Source organism: Panthera leo, chromosome C2 (assembly GCF_018350215.1).
Source record: "Panthera leo isolate Ple1 chromosome C2, P.leo_Ple1_pat1.1, whole genome shotgun sequence".
NCBI classification, from domain to species: domain Eukaryota; kingdom Metazoa; phylum Chordata; class Mammalia; order Carnivora; family Felidae; genus Panthera; species Panthera leo.
In genome coordinates, this window is record NC_056687.1 from 133,949,055 (window position 1) to 133,971,165 (window position 22,111).

Here is a 22,111-nt window from a genome sequence, read left to right on the forward strand (position 1 = left end):
AAGGAGAACATGTTCACCATACTAGCATACATTTGCAGCTGGATTTATCTATAGCAAATTTCATTTCTGATTTGGTACTCAATTATTCTTACTTCGACTAATTCTTCTCGGTCTGTACTATGCACAAAAATCATCTGGGGAATGCTGTTAAATGCAGTCTAATTTAGTAGGTCTGGGGTGGGGCCTGAGCTTCAGCATTTCTAACGAGCTCCCAGGGGATGGCTACGGAGCTGGTCCCCAGACCACACTCTGAATGGCAAGATGTAGAGGACCCATCTCATGCCCTCCTACTTCTGAATACAGCTTCCAGTCTCCCTAGGGATTGGAAAGGCTGTGAAACGCTTTACCACTTCTCTGCTCTAAGGCAGTTTTAACAGATGGCAGCATGGTTAGATGCATATTTGGTAACAGTCCAAAAGACCTCTTCTCAACATGGAGTGGCATGTGGTGAGAAGAGAGGCAGGGTGGCAGACAGGTTTTCAAGACAGCTTTCCAATCTCCCTCAGTCAGTTCTTTTATTTTTGTTCATCTTTTATTTGAGAGAGAGAGAGAGAGAGAGAGAGAGAGAGAGAGAGAGATTGGGGGGGTGAGAGATTGGGGGAGAGCGAGAGAGAGAATCTTAGGCAGGCTCCATACTCAGCATGGAGCCCAACGTGGGGCTCAGTCTCATGACCCTGAGATCATAACCTCAGCCAACGTTAAGAGTCGGACGCCTAACCCACTGAGCCACCTAGGTTCTCCTCAGTCAGTTCTGTATAGAGTGGCTTCAGTATTCTATTTAGAGCTAATTCTTAGGCTACTAGGTATCAATTTATTCTACTGTAAACATAAGCACTTATTGTAAAACCAAATACAAGTTAATTTTGTTGGATTATGGATGCTCTCTTCTGTAACTTTTGATAAACAGAGGTTGTGTGTAAGTTTGAGGGAATAAAAAGATGCTTTTCCAATATGAATGCAATAAAAAGAATGACAAAGCAGGCCACATCTGTAATCCATGGTGTTTAAATTCATCCCTGATTTTCTGAAGATATTTTTATCATAATCCTAATAAGTAATATTTATTAAATATGTTTAGCCTTTTAGAAATGTGTTTTTATGCCTATTGCCATTTCAACATTGTGAGCTATTTTCATCTAAACTGTGCTTTTCTAGAAGTTGTTTACAAAAAATAAACAGAAAAGATAAGAATGGTGCCAGAAAACAGGATCACCTACTGCAAATCCTAAAATAAACGGAATACATTTTACAGTCCTGAAATAAACATACTGAAAGTTAAGATAAAATGTCTAACCAGGACAACCTCACGCAGGTATAACCAGAGGAAGAATAAAATCTTACTTGCAGAGTTACAAAACTTATTATTTACAAAAATCCTATAACTGCTCCTTTAAATAAATAATTACAGACATGGTATGTCTTAGGAACTTCCTGGCTTAAATGTGAAAATCCAAAAGGTATAAAAATGTTAAACAGAGTTATTAAGACAAGTGCTTATCTTTCGAACATTGTAACTGGGGGAAAAAAGGTCTCTCCTAGAAGGGGTGGTGTTCGGCAGCCTAATTCTATGGTGTCTGTGGAGAAATGTCCCCATCTTTTGGATTTTTAGGCTACATCATCTCTTGTTGTATTTTTATAATTGGGCAACTTGACCAATCTTTTGTAAACCAGAATAGCTCTCTCCTCTACCATGCCAATTAGCACAGATGTTACTCTATTTAACAAGGGTTTTTCCCTCTCTGCTTACACGTGAGCAGACCAACTGATGAAACCAGCCACCAGCACCGGGGCCTCCAGCTGAGTTTCGCATACTATTGCTGGCTGGGCAGACCCGTCTGCGTGCTTTCGCTTGCTGTTCCTGGCATCAAGAAAGTAGGCATCTGCACAATGGCTGACCCAGAGAGAAGGGCCTTTGCCAAGGTTGTTTTTCTTATGGCAAAGCTAATTGACCCGTGTAAGGATGAAACGTGCACCCTCATACCACCGTTCTCTGGGCTGACGCCCATAATGTCCCGTTAGGGACAAGCAAAAAATGGCACCCTACAGCATATCCGAGTTAAGGATCAAGCATGTTCAAGAAATACTTTGTTACAACTGGTAAAATGACACCAAGCGTTGAAACAGCTTAAGCTTGATTAACACAAACACTACCAATGCTGAGATGCTGAAAATGAAAAATGAGAAAAGGAAATAATTCTCTAAGTTACCCGGTTTACTCTTATGCCTATCCCACTTTCAGTAATTTACCCCCTAACTAATTTATAAAAATCTCATTTCTCACTATACATCAACAAATTGCTACTAGGTTTTTTATGCGGTTGGTGAGTATCACCGGGAAATGAGGTGACTTTTCAGGCTCTGAGAAAGGCCAGAGTAAAGCCTAATACATCTGAATTCTTGCATAGCACACAAAACCCTTAACAGTTTTCAATCACTCAAAAACACTTACTGAGTGCCAGACACAAAATCTGGCACAGAGGATATTGTGATAGAGACAAGAAAAAGTCTTATAACTGAACACTGGTAGTTCTCTGACAGTCAAAACAAAGGAAGCATTTGCAGATAACTTAGGACGCCCCTCTCCTCCACCTCAAGCTACCGCTTCTGTAGGTTTGGGGAGGGACTCTGGAATCTGCAGCCTAAATCGGGCCATAGCTATCTCCTGAAAGTGCTTAAAGCTTCCAGAGGGTGGAAGGAAGGCTTTATGGGACACAACGCACTTGGGCTGAGACTGGAAGGAACTCTAGGAGTTTCGTGGTCTCGTAAATCATTTTGGTCGGCAGAGACCAGCAGAGCGAAACAACACAGACGTACGAGGCAGTGGGGTTCACATGAGGGAATGGACGTAGCTGTGCATTCCTGAAGGGCTGAGGAGGAGCTGGAGGGAGGGCTGATGACAAGGTGAACAGAGGGAGGTCATCAAGGGCCCTGTAGACTGGGCCTTAAAAATCACAGGATTTATCGTTGGGAGAAGGAGCCCCTGCAGAATTCTGGTGAGGAATCAGACTCTGAGGAAGACATTCACTGGGAGTAAGCTGGTGTTATCAAGTTCTTGAGATGGATGTGACCGCTCTGATGAAATGGACTTACTCTAAAATTTCTAATTAACGTAGGATTGCTAAGTTACTGAGCTGAGAACAAAAAATTAATAAAGTGTCATTTTTCTATATCCTCATTCCCCTAACCTGTGACATTCAGAAGCTGCACATCAAACCCGGAGTAAAATCAGTTCTGTGATAATGTTTGTTTTGAAAATGTGAATCTGTTTCAATGAGACCGATGAGTAGGGAACTGAGCATAATGTGAATTTCATGTTTGCTTATGCACAGACACATCCACACAAACACTGGTTGCAGGCGAAGCTGCACGTAGCCGAACCCAGACAGGCAGGAATACACAAAATGCACACATGTGCACACCTCACAAATCTGCCGGCTACTTTGGTTCACAGTGTGTGTGATGGGCTTCACCCATGTCTCAAATTCATCAGATTCCAGATAGTCTTTCTTCTGCAATTTCATGGGAACTCAAAAACTGCAAGCTTTCTGAGGTCCGCTTCCCCAACCAAGCTTCAGGATTGTATTTATTATGGCATTTACTTATTTAGTTAATCACTTGACATGTGTAAAACCATGCTACCACTTTAGCTAGGTTCCTACCTTGTTTTATGCATCATTGATAAAGTTCTTGAATGTTGTTCCCCAATCCCATTTCCCCAGGAGTCCGGTAGTTTTGAATCATGATTTTGCACAGCATGGTAATTTGGGGGAACATATAAATTGCCTATAACAGAAATGACTATTCTGAACATGACTGTTCATTTGAAGAGAAGTACGACATGACAAAAGAATGGTTATATTTTTCTACGACTGTAAAATCTTTAGTTGACAGATTATGGTGGCACTCCGTAGGGCTAACTAAACTTTGACTCTGCAGGGAGGAGGGTTGGTGCTCCCTGTTCATTCCTCATGGCCTCCTCCCCAAGAGGGCCCTCCTCTCAAGGGGAAGGTGACTTAGTGCAGAGCCCCAGGAGGTCTCGTGCCAAGCGCCCCACTTCTAACCTGGGGAAGGGTCTGTTCTGAGCAGGGCAGAGGAGGGCAGGGCAGGGCAGGGCAGGGGGGTGGAGAGAACTTGGTTCCTTGGAGACACTAATGAGCTTCTCAATCACTGGTTCTGAACCCCGACATACAAATAACCTGGGAAGTTTTCATCATTTACCATGGCCCAAGAGATTCTCATTCAGTACTGCTTACCGCTGTTCCTGGTATTTTTTAAAGTTCTGTAAGGGATTCTAATATTACCTAGGAATGAGGAGTCCTTTGGACTTATTTGAGCTAATAACTTTCCTTTGTATTTGAATCAGTTTGAGTCAGAATTTCTGTTCTATTCAGCTTAAAACATCCTGAATAATGGGACACTGTCTTTGGAATGAAATGCAAGGCCCAACATTTAAACAGTCTTTAAATCTCATTAGATGATCTCAGGAATTTAAATGTCAATTCCAAGCCAAAAAAATTTAGGCCCACTCATTTATTTGAAGAAAAAAAAAAAAAAGACTTTGTGACTACTCATCCTTCACACCTAATTCTGAAGATAATCATCAAGGATACTAAAAAAGGAGTTTAGTCATAATTGAGATTGAGGGTTGGTGACTCTGACTACAGACATTGAGAAAAAAAAACAAACAAACCCAACACTCATTTATCCTGGGCAGTAAATTGGTATTAATAGTTTTATCACAGTCCAACTGGATGATATGAAAGTTTGTTGTCTAGAGATGAATTTAGGATTGCTATAAATGTTAGCATTTTCACACAGTGGTCCCTTGCTGGTTCCATTCTTGTTTTCTTCAATTTCATTTTCACAAGTATTGTTCTTGATATTTTGTGAAGTGTGTATCTTTGTGTCATAATGACTAAGAGATGCTATGTGGAGAATACAAATATGCTTCAAATCTAAAAGCCTGAGTAGAATCTAGACTGAGAACATCCTGAAATTAGGCAACTTGCCAGCATTTCTCCCGCTTATTCTAAATTACTTGGAGCATTATTTTGCACATGAGACCTCCTTCAATTTTGGGACTGTGTGGTGGTGGGTGTATATGCGTCTGTGGGGCAGGTTAATGCTATGATTTCGAATTTGTTACACTTTCTTGTTAATGGAACCCTTGATATATCTGAGGGGGCACATGGAAGATTTCAGGTAAATGTCGCAAACTTTCATGATTCTGTTTACAATTCTGTCCTAACTTTGGGATGGTGTCCAAGAATAAAAAGGTGTTGATGATCAAGAGGTCAGAGTGATCACCTGAAAGTGACTGATCCTACAGGCGGGTCTTGAAAGGCCCTTTCTGTGGACAAGGTATGGTGGGAATGGGTTTATTTAATGAGATCAGACGATCTTTAGGCGTTCGCCAAAGAGGCAAAAATAAGAAAGATAGGAAACTTTAGAGGAGAACGCTAAGAACATCAAAGGTGAAACAGTAATTGGAAAATACTACCAAGAAAGCCAGGAATCAGAGTGCAGTGAGGGGTGTATGAAGAAACGGTGGGGGAAGTGGCCCCTTTTGTCACTGTTTTTCCAGTTGAAAAACTTTTATTTTCTTCTCTCTTGTTTTTAAAGGTAGCCCGTAACTTTTTAGGGTAAAGCTAATTTGTGCATGGCTTATTAGAATCATTGTACTTTCAGTTACTGCTGTTAAAGTTTCTATGTGCTGACTTAAGTAACTTTGGAGAATATGTTCTGACAGGAAATAAGGCTATAGACAGAACTGTGCTAAGTTGGTGACGATTCTGAGGGAAGGGAGGGCGGGCTCTGCCATCATCTTAAATAAAAAGGACGTTTGGGAATTTGATTATCTTTTCAAGACATTTTGCATACTTTGGCCACAATATCATGTCAGTGCTGAGAAGGCTGTTGGTTATTGTTTTTTTCACCTATTTTAAAAAGTTGGTTGTGACCAAATGTACTTCACAAGCAGCGAAACACCCCAGACCAAGGTTAAGATTATGTGAGTCAAGTTTACTAGTCAAACCAAATACAACTTACAACAAAGTTAATCACATCATTTGTAATGACAGACATGCTTATTAAGAGGCTTAATAAAGCATGGATGGGGAACTCTCTGTGTAAATGATTATACTCAGTATTTTTACAGTCAAGAGAATTAAAAAACTTTTTTTTTAATATTTATTTTTGAGAGAGAGAAAGAGAGACAGAGTGTGAGTGAGGGAGGGGCAGACAGAGAAGGAGACACAGAATCTGAAGCAGCCTCCGGGCTCTGAGCTGTCAGCACAGAGCCCGATGCGGGGCTCAAACTCATATAACTGCAAGATCATGACCTAAGCTGAAGTCGGACGCTTAATCGACTGAGCCACCGAGGTGCCCCAAGAGAGTTTTATTTTTGTTTTTCTTTTCTCGTCTTATTAGTTCTTCATATTGATGCCAACAAGTTTTTCCGGTACCATCCATGTTTTTCAATTTTATCATTATTGCCATGAAACAGAAAGGTCCTGAATTTTTCCAACACTTACAGTTTCCTCTTGGGGCCTTTACTAACCTAACACACGCTTTTACTTTAATTAGGAAAACTCACTTCCTTTGGGCGCAGGCCTTGGGGAATGGACATCACTTTTGTAGAGAGAAACACACTGCCTTTCCAGGCAAACACAGCCCCCAGACTTGGGCACGCTTCTTGGTGAACAGAGCACAGGCTGGGTTTCTGCGCCCACTTGCCCCTGCAGTGGGGCTCTTGCGAGCAATGCACAAACTGCACTACTGAATGCTCTGTAACCCACCCTTTTCTCCAGGCTTCAGGCGTGAGGTTCCTGGAGGTTCCTTACCACCTGGTAAGAATACTTCCACATGTATGAACTCCTGACACCTGGGTATCTGGGCGCAGAAAACTGGGAGGGGAAAAAAATCAGGGTTCAGGGAAAGAGAGAAAGCTGAAGTAAAGGTGCTGAAGCTGCTGACCGACCCAGCAGCGCTAGCATGAGGGAAAATCTAAAGGTGGTCTTGAGCCTTAAGGTTTCAAGGCAAGGGGAAAGCTGCCTGCCTGACCCAGCTCTCCCCCTTTGTTCAGTAGGCCTAGAATTCCTATGACAGGAGCAAAGTCATTCTTCCTGGAATTAAAGCTCATTCAGTTAAACATACAGCTTTCTGGAAAAGTTAACACAGGGGTTCAAAAGAATAAATGATGAGATGCTAGGGGCAGGAGATTTAAAAGCAGGAAGATGCCATGTAGGTGAGAGGGTTTCAGCCACTGAGGGGGAAAGAGGAGTCCAACCTCACCGTCCCCACAGTTTGGCCTCTGGCCTCAGGTGACCATCCGCACGGATAATTCAAAGCCCTCATCTTTCCTGCCATGCACATGTGTGCTTTAGGACAAAAATTACTGTCCCCACGGCAATGTGGCATTGAAAGATCAAATAAATGGCAAGTGTCAAGAAAGGTCACTGGAAGGAAGCAAATGCTATTAATGACACATTTAATTTAGCACGATTCAAACTGACAGGTTTCTGGCCAGGGATTCTCACTATTTCTAACCGCTTCACTTGAGCTCTTCCCCACGTATTGTCTATGCCTCCTGGGCAGTGTTCAGCACCAGCACAGCCCGGCGCCTCTGCATTTTATGGAGATGATGGAGATGAAGTCAAATGATGGAGAAGAAGGCCCAGCGTGAGGGGAATAAGTGTTTCATTCGTTCCCAAAGGGCACCATCTCACTGTCCTAAAAAGGGCATTACAGTCAAGGTTCAGCACTCTGCTTCCTGTGGTTCGGCTTTCATAGGCTCCTCCGACATTTTGGTTAAAAATAAATGTACTGAAGCATAAAGATACTAAAAGCTGGTTATAAAACCTGTTTACTAAGCTAAATTAAAATGCTCACCCTATAAGCTGTTGACCACAGAGAGCTCTTTATGATGCTCCCTTTGATGCTCACATTTCTTGGAAATGGAATTAGGTGTTTGGGGTAAGGCAAAAAGATGGACGCAGGAGGAAAGAACACTCCCGCAAAGATATATGGTCCGCTTTCCCTGACCTTGAGCTGGTGCACTGCAGAAAGATTGTGAACAAGGTTCATATACCACCTAATGAGAAACTAAATGCCGTGCTTCAAATATCTGAGCTCATTTTCGCCTTAGATTATAATTCCTCAGAAGCTGGAAAAACTGCTGATGCCTAAATTCATTTTGCATGTATTCATTTCAATAGACTATTATTAAATGGGAATGTATTTTAAATGGGACTGTATTTTAATCCAGTTATCAGTATTATTGATTAAACAATGAGAGATTACAAATGTATATTTATTAATTGAAACAATTCTATAATTAGACATACTCTAGATGCCAGCTTTCAATTCCACCCAGAAAGCCAACAAAGAAATCTGTTACAATCAATACTTTCCACATAATACATGTTCTTAGGAAGTATACATCACTGGCTGAAGAGAAAATCTGATAACTAGGAAAATTCTGGCCTCCTGGGAATGCTATTGCTCAGTTTCTCTCTTCTCACTACCAGTCTAACTCAAGCTGCCTAAAAACCCACCAGTGAAACATCACTGACACAACAGAACTGGCTCTCATCAAGGGCAAATGCTTCAGGGAAGGATCAGAGAAAATACTTTGGCAATTTATACTTTAGGGATTATTTGTCCATGTAACTGTTTTATCCTTCTACCACCTTTCCACATCGTCATGGACTTCTCTAAAGCTTCCCCGTACCAGAGACTGGTTTAGGAGTAGGCATGGGATTTCAGTCTGGCCAGCCATTGAGTTGGGAGGAAAGCCTGCTGGGGAGCTTCCAAGTAGACTTTTCTAGAAGATGTCGTGTGTGCTAGGGGCAGGGGGCATGGCAGGATATATACTAGGCTTATGACAGCCCTCTTGAGAACATGATGGGCGTGACGTGAGGACAAAGCCTCACTGAGGATGGTAAAATGAAAGTTGGTGATGTCAATGAACAGCTGAATTATCCAATTCTAGACCTGCCTATCTCGGGACTCGTTATTTGAAATAATAAGCAACAAATTTCCTCATTTGAGATAATGATTTCTTTCATTTTTACAAGCAAATTGATACAATCCCAACCATTTTACATTCTGCCAGAGGCTGTGGGGGAGAAGAAAACACCCACAGCAGACATTGTTGACTGCCTACTCAATCTCCACCACCACTATCTGGTCCTAGGAAGTTGTTGGATTTTCATAAGAGAAAACAATGGTTGCATTTAATAGAAGAAGAAATATGTTTGTGGTTCAATCTGATCTCTCATGTGAAGCCTGTCTGGATCAAAACAACAACAACAACAACAACAACAACAACAACAACAACAACAAACCCCATGATGGCCTATCTTCTGAATCCATATTATTTATGATCTTTACTGCTTATTTGATATTAAACCATATAACGTCTCTCATATTGATAAGTTAAATTCTTATTTAGTTTAATTATTACTTAACTTTTGATGTGTTCCCCTCTGCCCTAATTTTACCCTAAGCACCCTCGCTGAGACTACTACTCTCTGACATTTCTTATACAGATACGTCTTAGCTTTCCATTCCTAGAACATAACCTGAAGTAGATTAGGTAACGTTCAGGTTGTGTATACTTCCAGACGTAAACATGAGTCTACTTTCAAATTAGTTTTCGTTCATCTGACACTTCGTGTTATTCGTTTATCATAAAGAATAGATCAATGAATATTACAAAAATAATTATATTAGTATGACCATGGCATATGTTCACACTACCAAAGGGCAATGAGGAGTCCATGCAGGGGTCACAAAGACACGGGATGAGCACCCTCAGCAGTGCCGGGAGCTCGCAGGTGGTGCATACTTTGTTACACATCCTGTTTTATGCAGGGATTTCTAGCTCAGACAATTTTGATTTCCTGTAGTTTAGAGAGGATTCGGAACCATGGATGATAACTTTAGATCTTTGGAGACTGGTATGTATGTAATTATCAAAAAGCATAGCAGAATGTCTTGCAGTTCATCAGGAACTTTAAAAAAAATGTTTTACTTGGCTGATGTGCTTAAGCATTAGAAGTTACAAATCCATTTTAGAGTTTTTCTTATGTTCAGTATTTTCCCTATTCTTGAATGTTAGCAAAGATATTCTTGGAAAATGATTTGGCAACAATTGTGGAACATGACTAACAGTGCTAAAACAAGTAAAAAAAATTACTTAACAGTCAGATGAATGACCCAACTAAAATAGATTTCTAGAAAACTAAGTATTGGATGTCATTTACATTATCATGGAAAATTAAAAGTATCAAAATTTTCAGTTCTGTTTTCAAGACTAAAAAATGAGAGCTTGCTGGAAACCATGGTTTGAATTAGGTGGGCCCTAAAGGCTCTTTTGGGAAACAAAGCAGAGGGAAGATGGTTCATGAATAAATACTAATTCTCAAAACAACACTACTACTGATAATGAAGCAAAGGTAAATGTTTAAAACTTCCTACTAGTTTGTTCACATTTCAGAGAGGAAGTATAATGATATCTTTCAAAAATATACGACATAAAGCTTAATTTGTTACCTCTTTAAAGATTTAGCTGAGTTGTGTATTCTACGATATGGCCAAATCAGGGGCATTAACAGTAATAAGTATGATACATCTTCATCTAAAGAAGAGAGCCAGCCTGTGGATTACAGAAAGGCTTTATATGATATATAAAAAGACAATACTGAGAAGACATAAGTTCTATGACCTAATATATGATGCTTATCCAAAATAAATCACACATACTGATTTTGAAGATCATCTCTCAATTACGTTAGAACCATTATAAGCAGCTTTCGCCACACTTAGGTTGATAGCTCCTACTAGATTATTTTGTTTTAATGTCTGTTTTCAACTGCCATTTTAACCTTTTGTTAAGTGACATCAACAATTTCTTGATCCTGGGCCACTTTAAAAGATCAACGGAGTCTTGAAATCTGCAAGGTACATATAGTTTAAGGCACTGGGGAGCCAAAGCAAGACATATCTTTGCTTCCATTTCTGGCTACTTGCTTATGTGAGAAACTGATGCTGACGATGTTAACGAAAAGCAATCTTGAACTTTTCTGAAGACACAGAATGTCCCTATATTACCCCAAGCTGGGCTGAAAATGAAAGCAATATAGGCTCAAGGGATGACAGGTGTCCAGTCATAAGCTCTGGTGCCACCAGTGGCAAAGGCGGTACGTGGCTCCCGTGGGAGGACGAGTCCTAGCTATGGGCCTGAGCATTTTCCACCTGTGTACAGTTAGGCTATGATAAGCAACAGTCTCAGCATACATCAACAAAAGTTATTTCTCACTCATACTTCACGTCTACCAAGGCTTGGCTGGGCAAAGGAGGGGGCTGAGGAAGATCCAGTAGTGGCAATACGCACATGTCATTTTCATTAACAACTCCCAGGATAGAACCAGTCACGTGGCTCTGACAAGGAGGTACGATCCTATCAGGCACCTTAGAAGGGGGAGGGGCAGATAGTGTGACCTGGCAAAGAGCACGGACTACATTATTTCATAAAATAATAAGATAATCTATTACTTGAAAAATCAGGGGCTTTCTCTTGAAAATTCCTGCCTACTTACTTCCCACAAGTTAGAAAATATATTGAATTTTGAATAATAATTTTACATTCTGCTTTTGGTTCATAACAGGTCTATGTAAAGAGTGAGACTTACTCTAGTTCTATTTTTGTCTGACGTCTCAGTTTTAAGTTACAGTTATCACCATAAAGAAAAGTAATTAATTGGTGTTGTCGACTAATCCATATGCCACCAAACTGTGATAGAGTGCAAATGGAACGTGTCTCCATATGCCTTTTTCATTTGTTATTCCTTATTCCGCTTCTTCATAGACATGTTCTCTTCTAATTTATTATGCCAATACGTTCTGTTTTTGTTGTGATTCTTAGTTATTATTTTTAATCTAAGTTATATATGTAACACCTTGAAAAGTCAAATGGTTCGAGAAGGCCTGTTACGAAAAACAGTTCACACAGCCCCACCCTCCACTTCCTGCTCCAGAAGGAACCACTTTCAATTCTTTTACCCATTTTTTTTTTTTTTTTATCTCGGTATCTCTAGTTTATATTGCCGTCTCTTGATTTTTCTGGACAGTATTTTCCACTAAGGAAGAAAATGATTTGTTTAGGTCTACTAACCAATTTTATCATGATTTTGATTAGCTCTGTAGTCACTAGGCTTTCATTATCATGTCTATGTAAATTTTAGTCATGGCTCAGTTACAAGGTTTATCGTAACCTTTCTTCCTTTTTCTGACACTCTGTTTTCCTTTGGAGTTACAATTTGTCCCATGTGTGTGTTTTTAATATTTATGAATGTTTGAGAGAGAGAGCGAGCGAGAGCGGGAGCGGGACAGGGGCAGAGAGAAAGGGGGACGGATGATCCGAAGCAGGCTCTGAACTGACCAGCCGTGAGCCTGATACGGGGCTCGAACTCATGAACCATGAAATCATGACCTGAGCCCAAGTCAGTCAACTGACTGAGCCACCAGGCACCACTGTCCTGTGTTTTAATGGCTTTGTTTTTATAAAGTTATTAAGTCAAACCCCAATTCACCCCTAGTTTAAATCTTTTAATTTGTTCAAATACATTAGTTGTTTCCCAAATATATCATCTTTTTGGAGAAAACTTTCTGAACCTTCTGACTTGCCCCAACCTGGGTTAGCTGCTGTTCTCTCGACCTGCTAACTAGCCGTGCTATACGTAATCTTGGGATCTCCTAATATTATCATTCTGAGGGATCTTTTTGTCTTGCTCTGGACACTCTGCTTCCTTGTTCTCAGTGTATGTCCTCATTTCTGTAAGCACATCCCCCAGTGGATTCTGAGAATGGGTGCATGAGGATAAATTTTTTGAATCTTGAACATGTGAAAGTAGCTTAATTCTAATCTCACGTTTAATTAGTTTGGCTAGGTATTGGATTGAGGCTGGAAGTAGTTTTCTCTCAGAACTTTAAAGGTATTCCTCCACTGCCTTGCTGGTGTTGCTGTGAGCAATTTGTAGTTATTCTAATTCCTGATCCTTTGTTGGAAATCTTTCTTTTCCCTCAACTCTCCAAGTTTGGAGGATATCTCTTTGTTCTCAGAGTTCTTTGTTCTCAGAGTTCTGAACTTCTTCAGTGATGTGTCTGGCTGTGGGTTTCTTTTTACTTGTGTGGGACTTTCTATGGATTTTTTTTTTTATTAACTTGTTTTATTTTTTATTTTTTAAAATTTACATCCAAATTAGCATATAGTGCAACAATGATTTCAGGAGTAGATTCCTTCGTGCCCCTTACCCCTTTAGCCCATCCCCCCTCCCACAACCCCTCCGGTAACCCTCAGTTTGTTCTCCATTTATGAGTCTCTTCTGTTTTGTACTCCTCCCTGTTTTTATATTATTTTGGTTTCCCTTCCCTTATGTTCATCTGTTTTGTCTCTTAAAGTCCTCATATGAGTCTATGGATTTTTTTGATCTGAAAACTCTGGTCTTTCATTAGTGGAACATTTAATTAACTGTATTTTTTTATTATCTCCTTCATTTTCTCTGTTGTCTGGAACTTCTATTTTTCAGATTTTGAACTTCTGAGGTTGGTTCTCTAATATTTCTTCTTTTATCTCTTTCCATTTCTGTCTTGTACTCCATTTTCTTGGGAGATTTCCTCAATTTTATCAGTTCCAACTCTTCTACTGAGCCTTACGTTTCAGATATCATATTTTGATTTCTAATAGCTTTTGTTGTTATCCTCTGAATATTTTGTTTCCTTCTTTTTTTTTCCCGAAGCATTCTTCTCCTGAATAAACACTTTTCTCCCAGTTGCTTTCTTCTATTTGTTTTTGCCTGTCTTTAACTGTCACATGCTCTCAAGTATCTAGTGATCGCTGACTGTCATGCTCATGTACAGTGTGAACTAAAAGCTAAAAGAAAGCTCTGTGTTTGGGCAGGGCTGTGGAGGTTGGGTTCACTGTAAAGTGAACTGGTTGTTTACCTGGAGAACCTAAAGTCAGTAATTTGTGTGTTTTTAAAAATTTATAATTTGGGGGCACCTGGGTGGCTCAGTCAGTTAAGGATCTGACTCCTGTTGTGGCTCAGGTCATGAGCTCAGAGTCTAAGGCCAAGCCCTGGGAGGTTGAGCCCTGTGATAGGCTCCGTGCTGAGTGTGGAGCCTTTTTAAAATTCTCTCTCTCTCTCTCTCTCTCTCTCTCTCTGCCTGCTCACCGGAGAAGGAAGAGGAGGAGGAGGAGGAGGAGGAGGAGGAGGACAAGAAGAAGAAGAAGACGGCGGCGGCAACGGCGGCTTTTTTTCCCTTTTGATTCTAGTATAGTTAACATACAGTGTTACATTGGTTTCAGGTATACAATACAGTGATTCAACAATTCCATATATCACCCGGTGCTCGTCACAAGTGTACTCTTTAACCCCTATCACCTATTTCATCCATCCCTCTGTTTCTGGAAGAGCAAGTCCCAACTTCACTCCATTTCTAGTTCCTAAGCTTCCATAGGACTTTACAATGTAAATCGAGTTGCTTCTTGGCTTTTACCTACTGCTGACTTAGTGGTCAGCTTTCTTAGGCTGCTAAGTTAGTTAGCACTTAACATCTGCTTCACAAGTACCAAGTGTTTGTTGCTGTTACCTTTTCTCTTGATTTCTTCTTCCTTGAGGGTTTACTTTTACCGGCCCTAACTGTCCTTGAAGTGAGGCCAGGAGAGAGCAGAGCCAACTGCTTGTATTACAGCTGCCATCTTTCAGTGAGAGCTCCACTCTGCTCTTCTACAAGTTGGAGAATCGCAGTTCTTACACGGTGAAGGGACCCCAAGAGACCGAGTAGTGAACTCCTCTCTGTGGGGAGCAAGGTGTGTTGTTTGATCTGCAGATGAGGTGGCTGAAGTACCAGGGATTTGAGTGTCTTGCCTAAAGTCATACACAGCCGTCCAGACAGACATCATACTGTTATCTAGTCTATGTATCATAATTATCCCTCAAGGGCTTTAAAGTTTTGTTGTTTTATTTTTCTTCTAATTTAAAGCTCTCTCAGCAACAGCTAGATCATTGTCTGTAAGATCTTACACATGCCTCCTGCTCCAGTAGGCAGATGGATTCTTCATAGTAGAATATTAAGTGTCGAACTACTTCTAAGATGTGGCTAAATGTTTTATTTTTTTGTGAAGTTGGCTGAAAAAATTTTTCAGACACAACGAAGGGAGCCTGGGTGGCTCAGTCGATGAAGTGTCCCACTTCGGCTCAGGTGATGATATCGCGGTTTGTGGGTTTGAGCCCCGTGTCGGGCTCTGTGCTGACGGCTTGGAGCCTGGAGCCTGCTTCGGATTCTGTGTCTCTCTCTCTCTCTCTGCCCCTCCCCCGCTTGTGCTCTGTCTCTGTCTCTCAAAATTGAATGTAAAAAAAAAAATTAAAAAAAATCTTTTCAGACACAACCAGATTTTTAAAGTGGTCGATATGCTTTAGATATGTCCTGAACAATGTATACAAAGGACCTTCGAGAGCAGCTATCAACATGCCATCATTTAAATGTAATTTGTATAACTTTTCAAAACAAGAGGTAAAATAATTAATTTTACTTCTCAAGAAATAAAACTGAAAAAAATCCATCTTGGTTTGTTTTATAAGTGTCTTCATCTATTTTTTGGTATAATGCTATTTGATACGTTCTAGAAAAAAAAAACCTAGGCTTTGACAAAAAAGCATTTGCAGAGGAAGAAAGGGCAGATTTGGGATTCCACTTATTTTAAACTGATGCTACTTTTTCTCTCCTAGTGGAATGCAGGCCATGGCCTTAAAATATTACTAAATGATAATCATAAAATTAAAATAATTTGATGAAAGTATTAATTTTAGTTTGTAGTCATGTGAAGAGCTTTTTAGAACTCAGCCCTAAACAAGTTTTAATAAACACAGCACTCTACAGGAAAATGAAGGATAAAAGAAAAACTGTCCTTAAATACTTACAGATTCTTTTCTGCCCATAGTTTTGCTGTGTGAGCGGGAACGGGAGATGTTGCTAAAAAAGGAATCCTTTTTAGTAGCAGATGAAGGTGGGGAGCCAGTGAATTCCCTTCCTCCAGGCAAACTTTCAGTGCTCGGGGATGAGCTGATGGTTTTAGAACTCTGTCCTGTAAGAAAAATTAAGAGGCGATAATGAATCACTAGACTTTTTCATTAAAGCTACTTTATTCACTGCCTTTAACAAAGGATCAATTATTGTACATCTTTGTTCGCACTGTCAACATAAGGACACCGAGGAGTTGTTAAAATGCACTCATTTTATGTAGCAGAAAAGCTGCCAATTTGTAAAAAACAATGAAGTGCCTCCATACTTTTCCACATGTAATTTATGCTATAATTGTCTAAGTGTTGCACACATCAAAAAAAAAAACAACAGCAAAAAGATCTCATTTTGAGAAATGACAGGTTAGATAATTAGATTTTCCCTCATTAAAGGAATCACCCTTAGTGACAGACACCAGAAATGATTATATTACGTATTATATTAATATTAAAAAATATAAATCCTTCAGCAGTTTTTCAAAAGAGCCTCTTCACTAATTGCCGAACAGATACGTGGCCAGCCCCCGCCTACGGTAGAAGCATCTGAAAAATGGGATAAGGTGCTGGCTCACAGGGCCTCTTTCTAGACCTTTCCTTACACTACAGTGGGGACACCTGTGATCCCCAGCAGCTATCACTCTGCTTGGCAAATGACCTTCTCAGAGATAACCCTAAGGTCAACTCCTCTTAGAATGTATCTCTGAATTATCAAATTCCAAGTTAGTGATAGTACGGATAAAGTACTAACTGGCCTATATCTCACAGAAAATCCCTGCACGATTTCCCCTTAATTACAGAAATTAGCTTACTAACATTTTCATCCCCTTTGGGAATGTAAACATTTAGACCTTAAGAAAATGGAGTCACTAGAACATGTTCCCAAAGGATGGAGCACTTCATCTGGAGATCTGAAGGAAAAGCCTAGGCACCAGAAGTAGTCTTGCCTTGAGATAGAAGAAAGGACTATTACACTTCTCTGTCCTCCTCATGCCCTGCACACACAGAACATGACAACACTGGGCTGGCACACCTGGCAAATGGATGAGCCACTCCATCACCCAGGCCTCACCTGGACAGCTCCCGAGGCAAGTTGCCAGGATTCTCAACAGGCTTCTAGCCCGTAAGCTGCACAGCGGTTCTGAAGCCCTCTATAAACCTTTTCAAGTTTTTAACTGATAGGAACAACGTTAACAATTTCTTCTGCTGCACTGAAACTTAAAGCCTATTCTTGGAGGCACATTCTTAAGTATACTGCTGTGGTGCCCCGCCCAAGCCCCCTGCGGGACCAAGGCACTATTCCCCAGCCATGGGGAGTGTTGACTGATGAGGGTTCTTACGAGTTCTTCTCTGGAAGTGGCCCTCAGCTGAAGACAGCTGCTCTAAGGTCATGTACCCTCCCCTGGGATTAGCTCCAATCTAGGGACTGGGTGGGGTGATAGAGGATAAAGGCTGGCCCTCTTGCCTCAAGGCAGACTATTCTGAAGGGACAGCCCAGTCCCAGAGGGTCCCAGAGGTTCCAGCCACGACTGCAAAGCATTTCCACTCCTCCTCAGCTCACTGCTGCTCCTTTCGCTCCCCAGATACTGATCTTGACAGCACCCCCCTCCCTCCGGCCCCGCCTAAAGCTTCCTACCCATAAATCTTTGTCTCATAGTTTATTTCTCAGAAATTCTGACTCACGACAGTTACTTAGAATTGTTTTAGATTGTAGGCATTTTTAAATATGCCAAATAAAGACCAAGTTCTTAGGCCACCTCAGGCATGCACATATTCTTCATTCATAACCAAACACCAGGGAACAAGCCCCGTGCGGATGGATCGGATGGAATGTCTGCAGAAACTCTGTCCAGCACTAAGGATGAGGGATGACCACAACAGGAGCTCTCAGAGAGCTCCAATAGCAGTACCAGGGAAATACACACCTCTATGTACACTAACTAACCTACAATCCTAGGTGAGAAAAGCAAACACGGAAGTGTAAACAACAGTACTCTGGAAGCACAAAAGAGAGAGCAACCGAGCCTGTCTCAGGCAATCAGAAGTGTGTGCTCTGTCTTCACGCCTGAAGAGAGGGTGGCGGCGGTGGTGGCGGCGGTGGCCTCAGTGGCTCGGGGTGGGTCGTTTTTAGCAGAGAACACGGTATTTGTGAAGGCAACTGGTAAATGCTACTGGGCACGTCTAGCTCAATCAGAGCTTGCCTGAATCCTCTGGAGCTTCCTGCCATCTGTACGTAACTGAAAATGACACCAATACCAGTGGAAAATAAGACTAGTCCAACAGAGTGCTTCCTTTGCACTTGATGACGATTTCAATGGTTTTCTGGGAAAAGGAGAGAATCAAGGAAGTTCTTCCTAAAAGCTGCTGGTACCCTACATGTGAGCTTATTTTCCCTCTTGGTCATCCAGCCATAGTGGGGAGGGAGGAGCGAGGGAAGGTGAGGATCTAAACAGGGCCAGGTAGATCAGAAAGAGCATTTTGTTCTCATGCTGAAGGGTCTGGCCCTTACCTTGTCAGTAGATGATGACAGTTACTGCAGATTTTAAGGAAGAAAGCAGCATGAGGATTAGAGGAGCTTGGTTGAGCAAGGCATCTCCTGCGCCTGCCCACACATGAGATTACGAGGGCTGAACCTAAGGCTGTGGTGGTAGATTTGAGAGATGTTTACAAGGCAGTACCTGCTGGGTCTGACACACCTAAGCTGGAGTCTAAGCCCAGCGGGTATCTAGCTGAGTCAACAATTCACTGCCCCTCCATTAGCCATGCTTCTCATCTATAAGTGAGACATCTACTTCACACATGCTTTGTAGCCCAAGTGGGTAATGGGTATAAAAGGCTCAGGGTGGCTTAGGATACCAGGCGATATGCTAAGTATTCAGCAGACATAAAGCATTACTAGCACAGTGGTGACTTCCAAATCTAAAGCAGGTAGTTTCATATGCAGTTACTGTGGGCTGCAGATTGGCTAGTCCTCTCCCCTTAGGACTATTCTCACTCTAGCGGCACCTCCCACAGACTTTGGCGACCTAGCTGAGCCGAGGACTGCCACATCCGCCACACCTGAGACTGCCTAGTGGGACAGCGGGAATCCAGGCCCCGCTCTACTGTTCTGCTTGCTAAGATGGGTGCCCTGGTGTGAGCTGCATCTGTACAGAAGGGGTAGCTTTTTCTAAAGGGCACTAAGGTGTTATCTGGACTAGCTGTGGCTGTGTCCAGGCATATGAAATCTGTCCTTCATTCTCTTTTCCTCTCTGAAACATTCAATAAAAGTTTTGTGTCCCATGTGCTACCTATCAGTGGAGGTTATTTGTCAAGAGCCCAGGCTGACTGAATGAGCTTCAAAGGCATCACGAGGAGCCCTGACTACAGAATGGCTGGGAAGGAAGAAAGGGGAAAGGGGAGAAAGTATTTATTAAGCTCCTACTATGTCCCATGAATAATATTTTTGTGATTTTTCTCTCATTCAAGTCAATGGAAAATAGGAACAGGGGCTGGGGTATATTCCTAAATGGACAGGCAAGAACCTGAGACCAGCTGGAGGAGCTAGACACAGGACCTCCAAAGGTAACATGTTCAGAAGGCTAGGAAATCTGGGGTGGGGGAGGTCACTGGTGGGGTGGCACAGCTCAGAAGAGCAAAAAGGGAAAAAGTGCTGTGCCCTTGACTTTGTTCAATGACCCAGGAGAAAACGAGAGGCATGTGTCCCCTCTCTGGTAATATTTTGTCACCTCACAGACTTGAGTGACAGACAGCAAGAGGGCTGATGTTTATGCGTTAAAAACATACATCTTGGTGTCACAGGAGAGTGAATGGAAGGTTGTAAATGAAACCCCTGGAAACAGACCTGCTCTAGTCTGACCACAGAGTCTAAGCACTGTTGGATCCAGTGCCTACATGCAAACATGTGGTTATAGAATGTCAGAAGTAATTATTAAAAAAAATTTTTTTAAATGTCTATTTAGTTTTGAGGGGGGTGCGGGGCAGAGAGAGAGGGAGACACAGAATCCAAAGCAGGTTCTAGGCTCTGAGCTGTCAGCACAGAGCCTGATGGCGGACCTCAAACTCACAAACTGTGATTAGGACCTGAGCCGAAGTCAGATGTTTAACCAAATGAGCCACCCAGACACCCCAGAAATAATTATTAAAAAAAGAAAAGATAGAGGAGTTGAGTTGGCTCTTTCAGAACTTGATTCTGAAAACCAGAGGTATTTGGAAAACAAAACAAAACAAAACAAAACAAAACAAAACAAAACACATAACAGTGCTCCCCTCATCACTGCCACCTGAGCAGGCAGCACCCGTGAGTCCTTACGGAGCACAGGTACGGTGGTAACTTCCCACAACCAGCCCAGAAGCAGCTGTTCTTTTCCTTTCTTCTCAGATAACAGGTTAAGTGACCTCCCTAGATCATCCAGCAAGGCAGTGGTGGAGGCAGAATTCAAACCTGGACCCAACTCGAGAGCCCATGCTGGGAGAGTTGTACCAGTCTGCCGGCCCATCCCCTGCCAATAAGGCTGTGCGGGGGGCACTGTCGCACATGTGACCTAAGATTAAAGACAAATGGAATGAGGTTTTTTGAAAGTAAATGGCAAATTCTGTCCTTGTTCTCAGTCCAAAAAGTCATTTATTCAATGTCTTTTGGGAATAAGTTTTCCACAAAAATGCATTTTCTAGCTAATTGATGCTTCCCCAGATTTGTTGTACGTATTGTGTTTCTCTGCCTTCTTAGAGTGATTATCCAGAACATAATGGAACTGCTTGTCCTGCTTCACGACTATCATTTCTCAACAACAAGCACAGTGGCCAACATAGGGTCATTCACGAGGATAGCTTTTGGCTTCTCAGTCTCTCCTCTCGCTCCTGTGAGTAGGCGTTCTTTGTCCCATCGTTACTGTGTCCTATTCTAATTAATTCGGCCTCTCTTTTCTTTGTTCTACCAATTTGTTGCACTAGGGCATTTGTTTTAGTTCTTTGTTCTTGAAGGTCCAGAGGGGAGTCCTCTCCCGACATGTGAGCTGGTACTGCGCTAATGTGACTTGCACGTTACTCCTCAGTTTAAAATCTATTTTTTTCCTAGAAGGAATTATAAAAAAATTAAGTGATTACCCTTAGGGAAATGGGTTGGCAGAAACCAGTGGGAGGAGTAAAGAGAGAGGTGTTTTTTTTTTTCCCCCATTTAATGATTTTAATTAATTGGGATGATCAAATGTTGTATGTGTTTTAGATTTACCTTAAGAATGTCAACAGTGGTTATCTGGGCAGGGAGATTTTTGACCTCCCCCCCTCCTTTTTAAAAACAACCTGATCGATGTTATACAGTGATATCTATGTGTGGATGTACGTATGTATATATATTTGTATCTGCAACATAAATATGTACACACAAGTATAAACATTAAAAATGGTGCTGGGTGGCTCAGTTGGTTAAGCGTCCGACTTGGGCTCAGGTCATGATCTCATGGTTGGTAGGTGTGAGCCCTGCACTGGGCTCTGTGCTGATAGCTTAGAGCCTGGAACCCTGCTTTGGGTTCTGTGTCTCCTTCTCTCTCTGCCCCTTCTCTGCTCGCACTCTGTCTCTCTCTCACCCTTAAAAATAAACATTAAAATTTTTTTTAAATGGTTATGGCAATAACTTAAGAAATCTAAATTTTTTCCCTAATGATCCATTAAGTGACAATACTTGTATACTTTGGTTGGAAATTCTAAATTTTCTTTGGAAGTAACCTCTGTAAGCATGTGTGTGTTTGTGTGTGTACTCCTATTTTAAAGCTCTGCGGTTCCTAAATATCTCTTGAAAAGTTTCTGGGGCAGCCGGGCAATTTCCAAATCTAATTTCCAAGAAATTCTTTAAGTCTTCAAAAACAAATTCTCCCATGGCACATTTTTTTATGAGTACAACCCATACTGAGAGATATAAAATGGAACTTCCCAACAATTTTCCAAAAACTATTTATTGACTTAAATTGTGGGATTTCATTTTATAGTCAGTTTTTCTCCAAAAAAAAAAAAAAAAAATTAAATAGAACACA

At 41.4% G+C, this 22,111-nt stretch overlaps 1 protein-coding gene across 14 annotated transcripts in view; it reads right to left on the bottom strand.

Moving 5' to 3' along the window:
• The window catches only part of TBC1D5 (TBC1 domain family member 5), a 537,979-nt gene that overhangs the window by 44,585 nt on the left and 471,283 nt on the right, over positions 1–22,111 (bottom strand). For all 14 annotated transcript variants that reach the window (XM_042955445.1, XM_042955444.1, XM_042955443.1 and 11 more), the window contains one exon: positions 15,987–16,150. In XM_042955445.1, the coding sequence (XP_042811379.1) occupies positions 15,987–16,150 (164 nt within the window). The remainder of the gene's footprint in view (positions 1–15,986; positions 16,151–22,111) is intronic.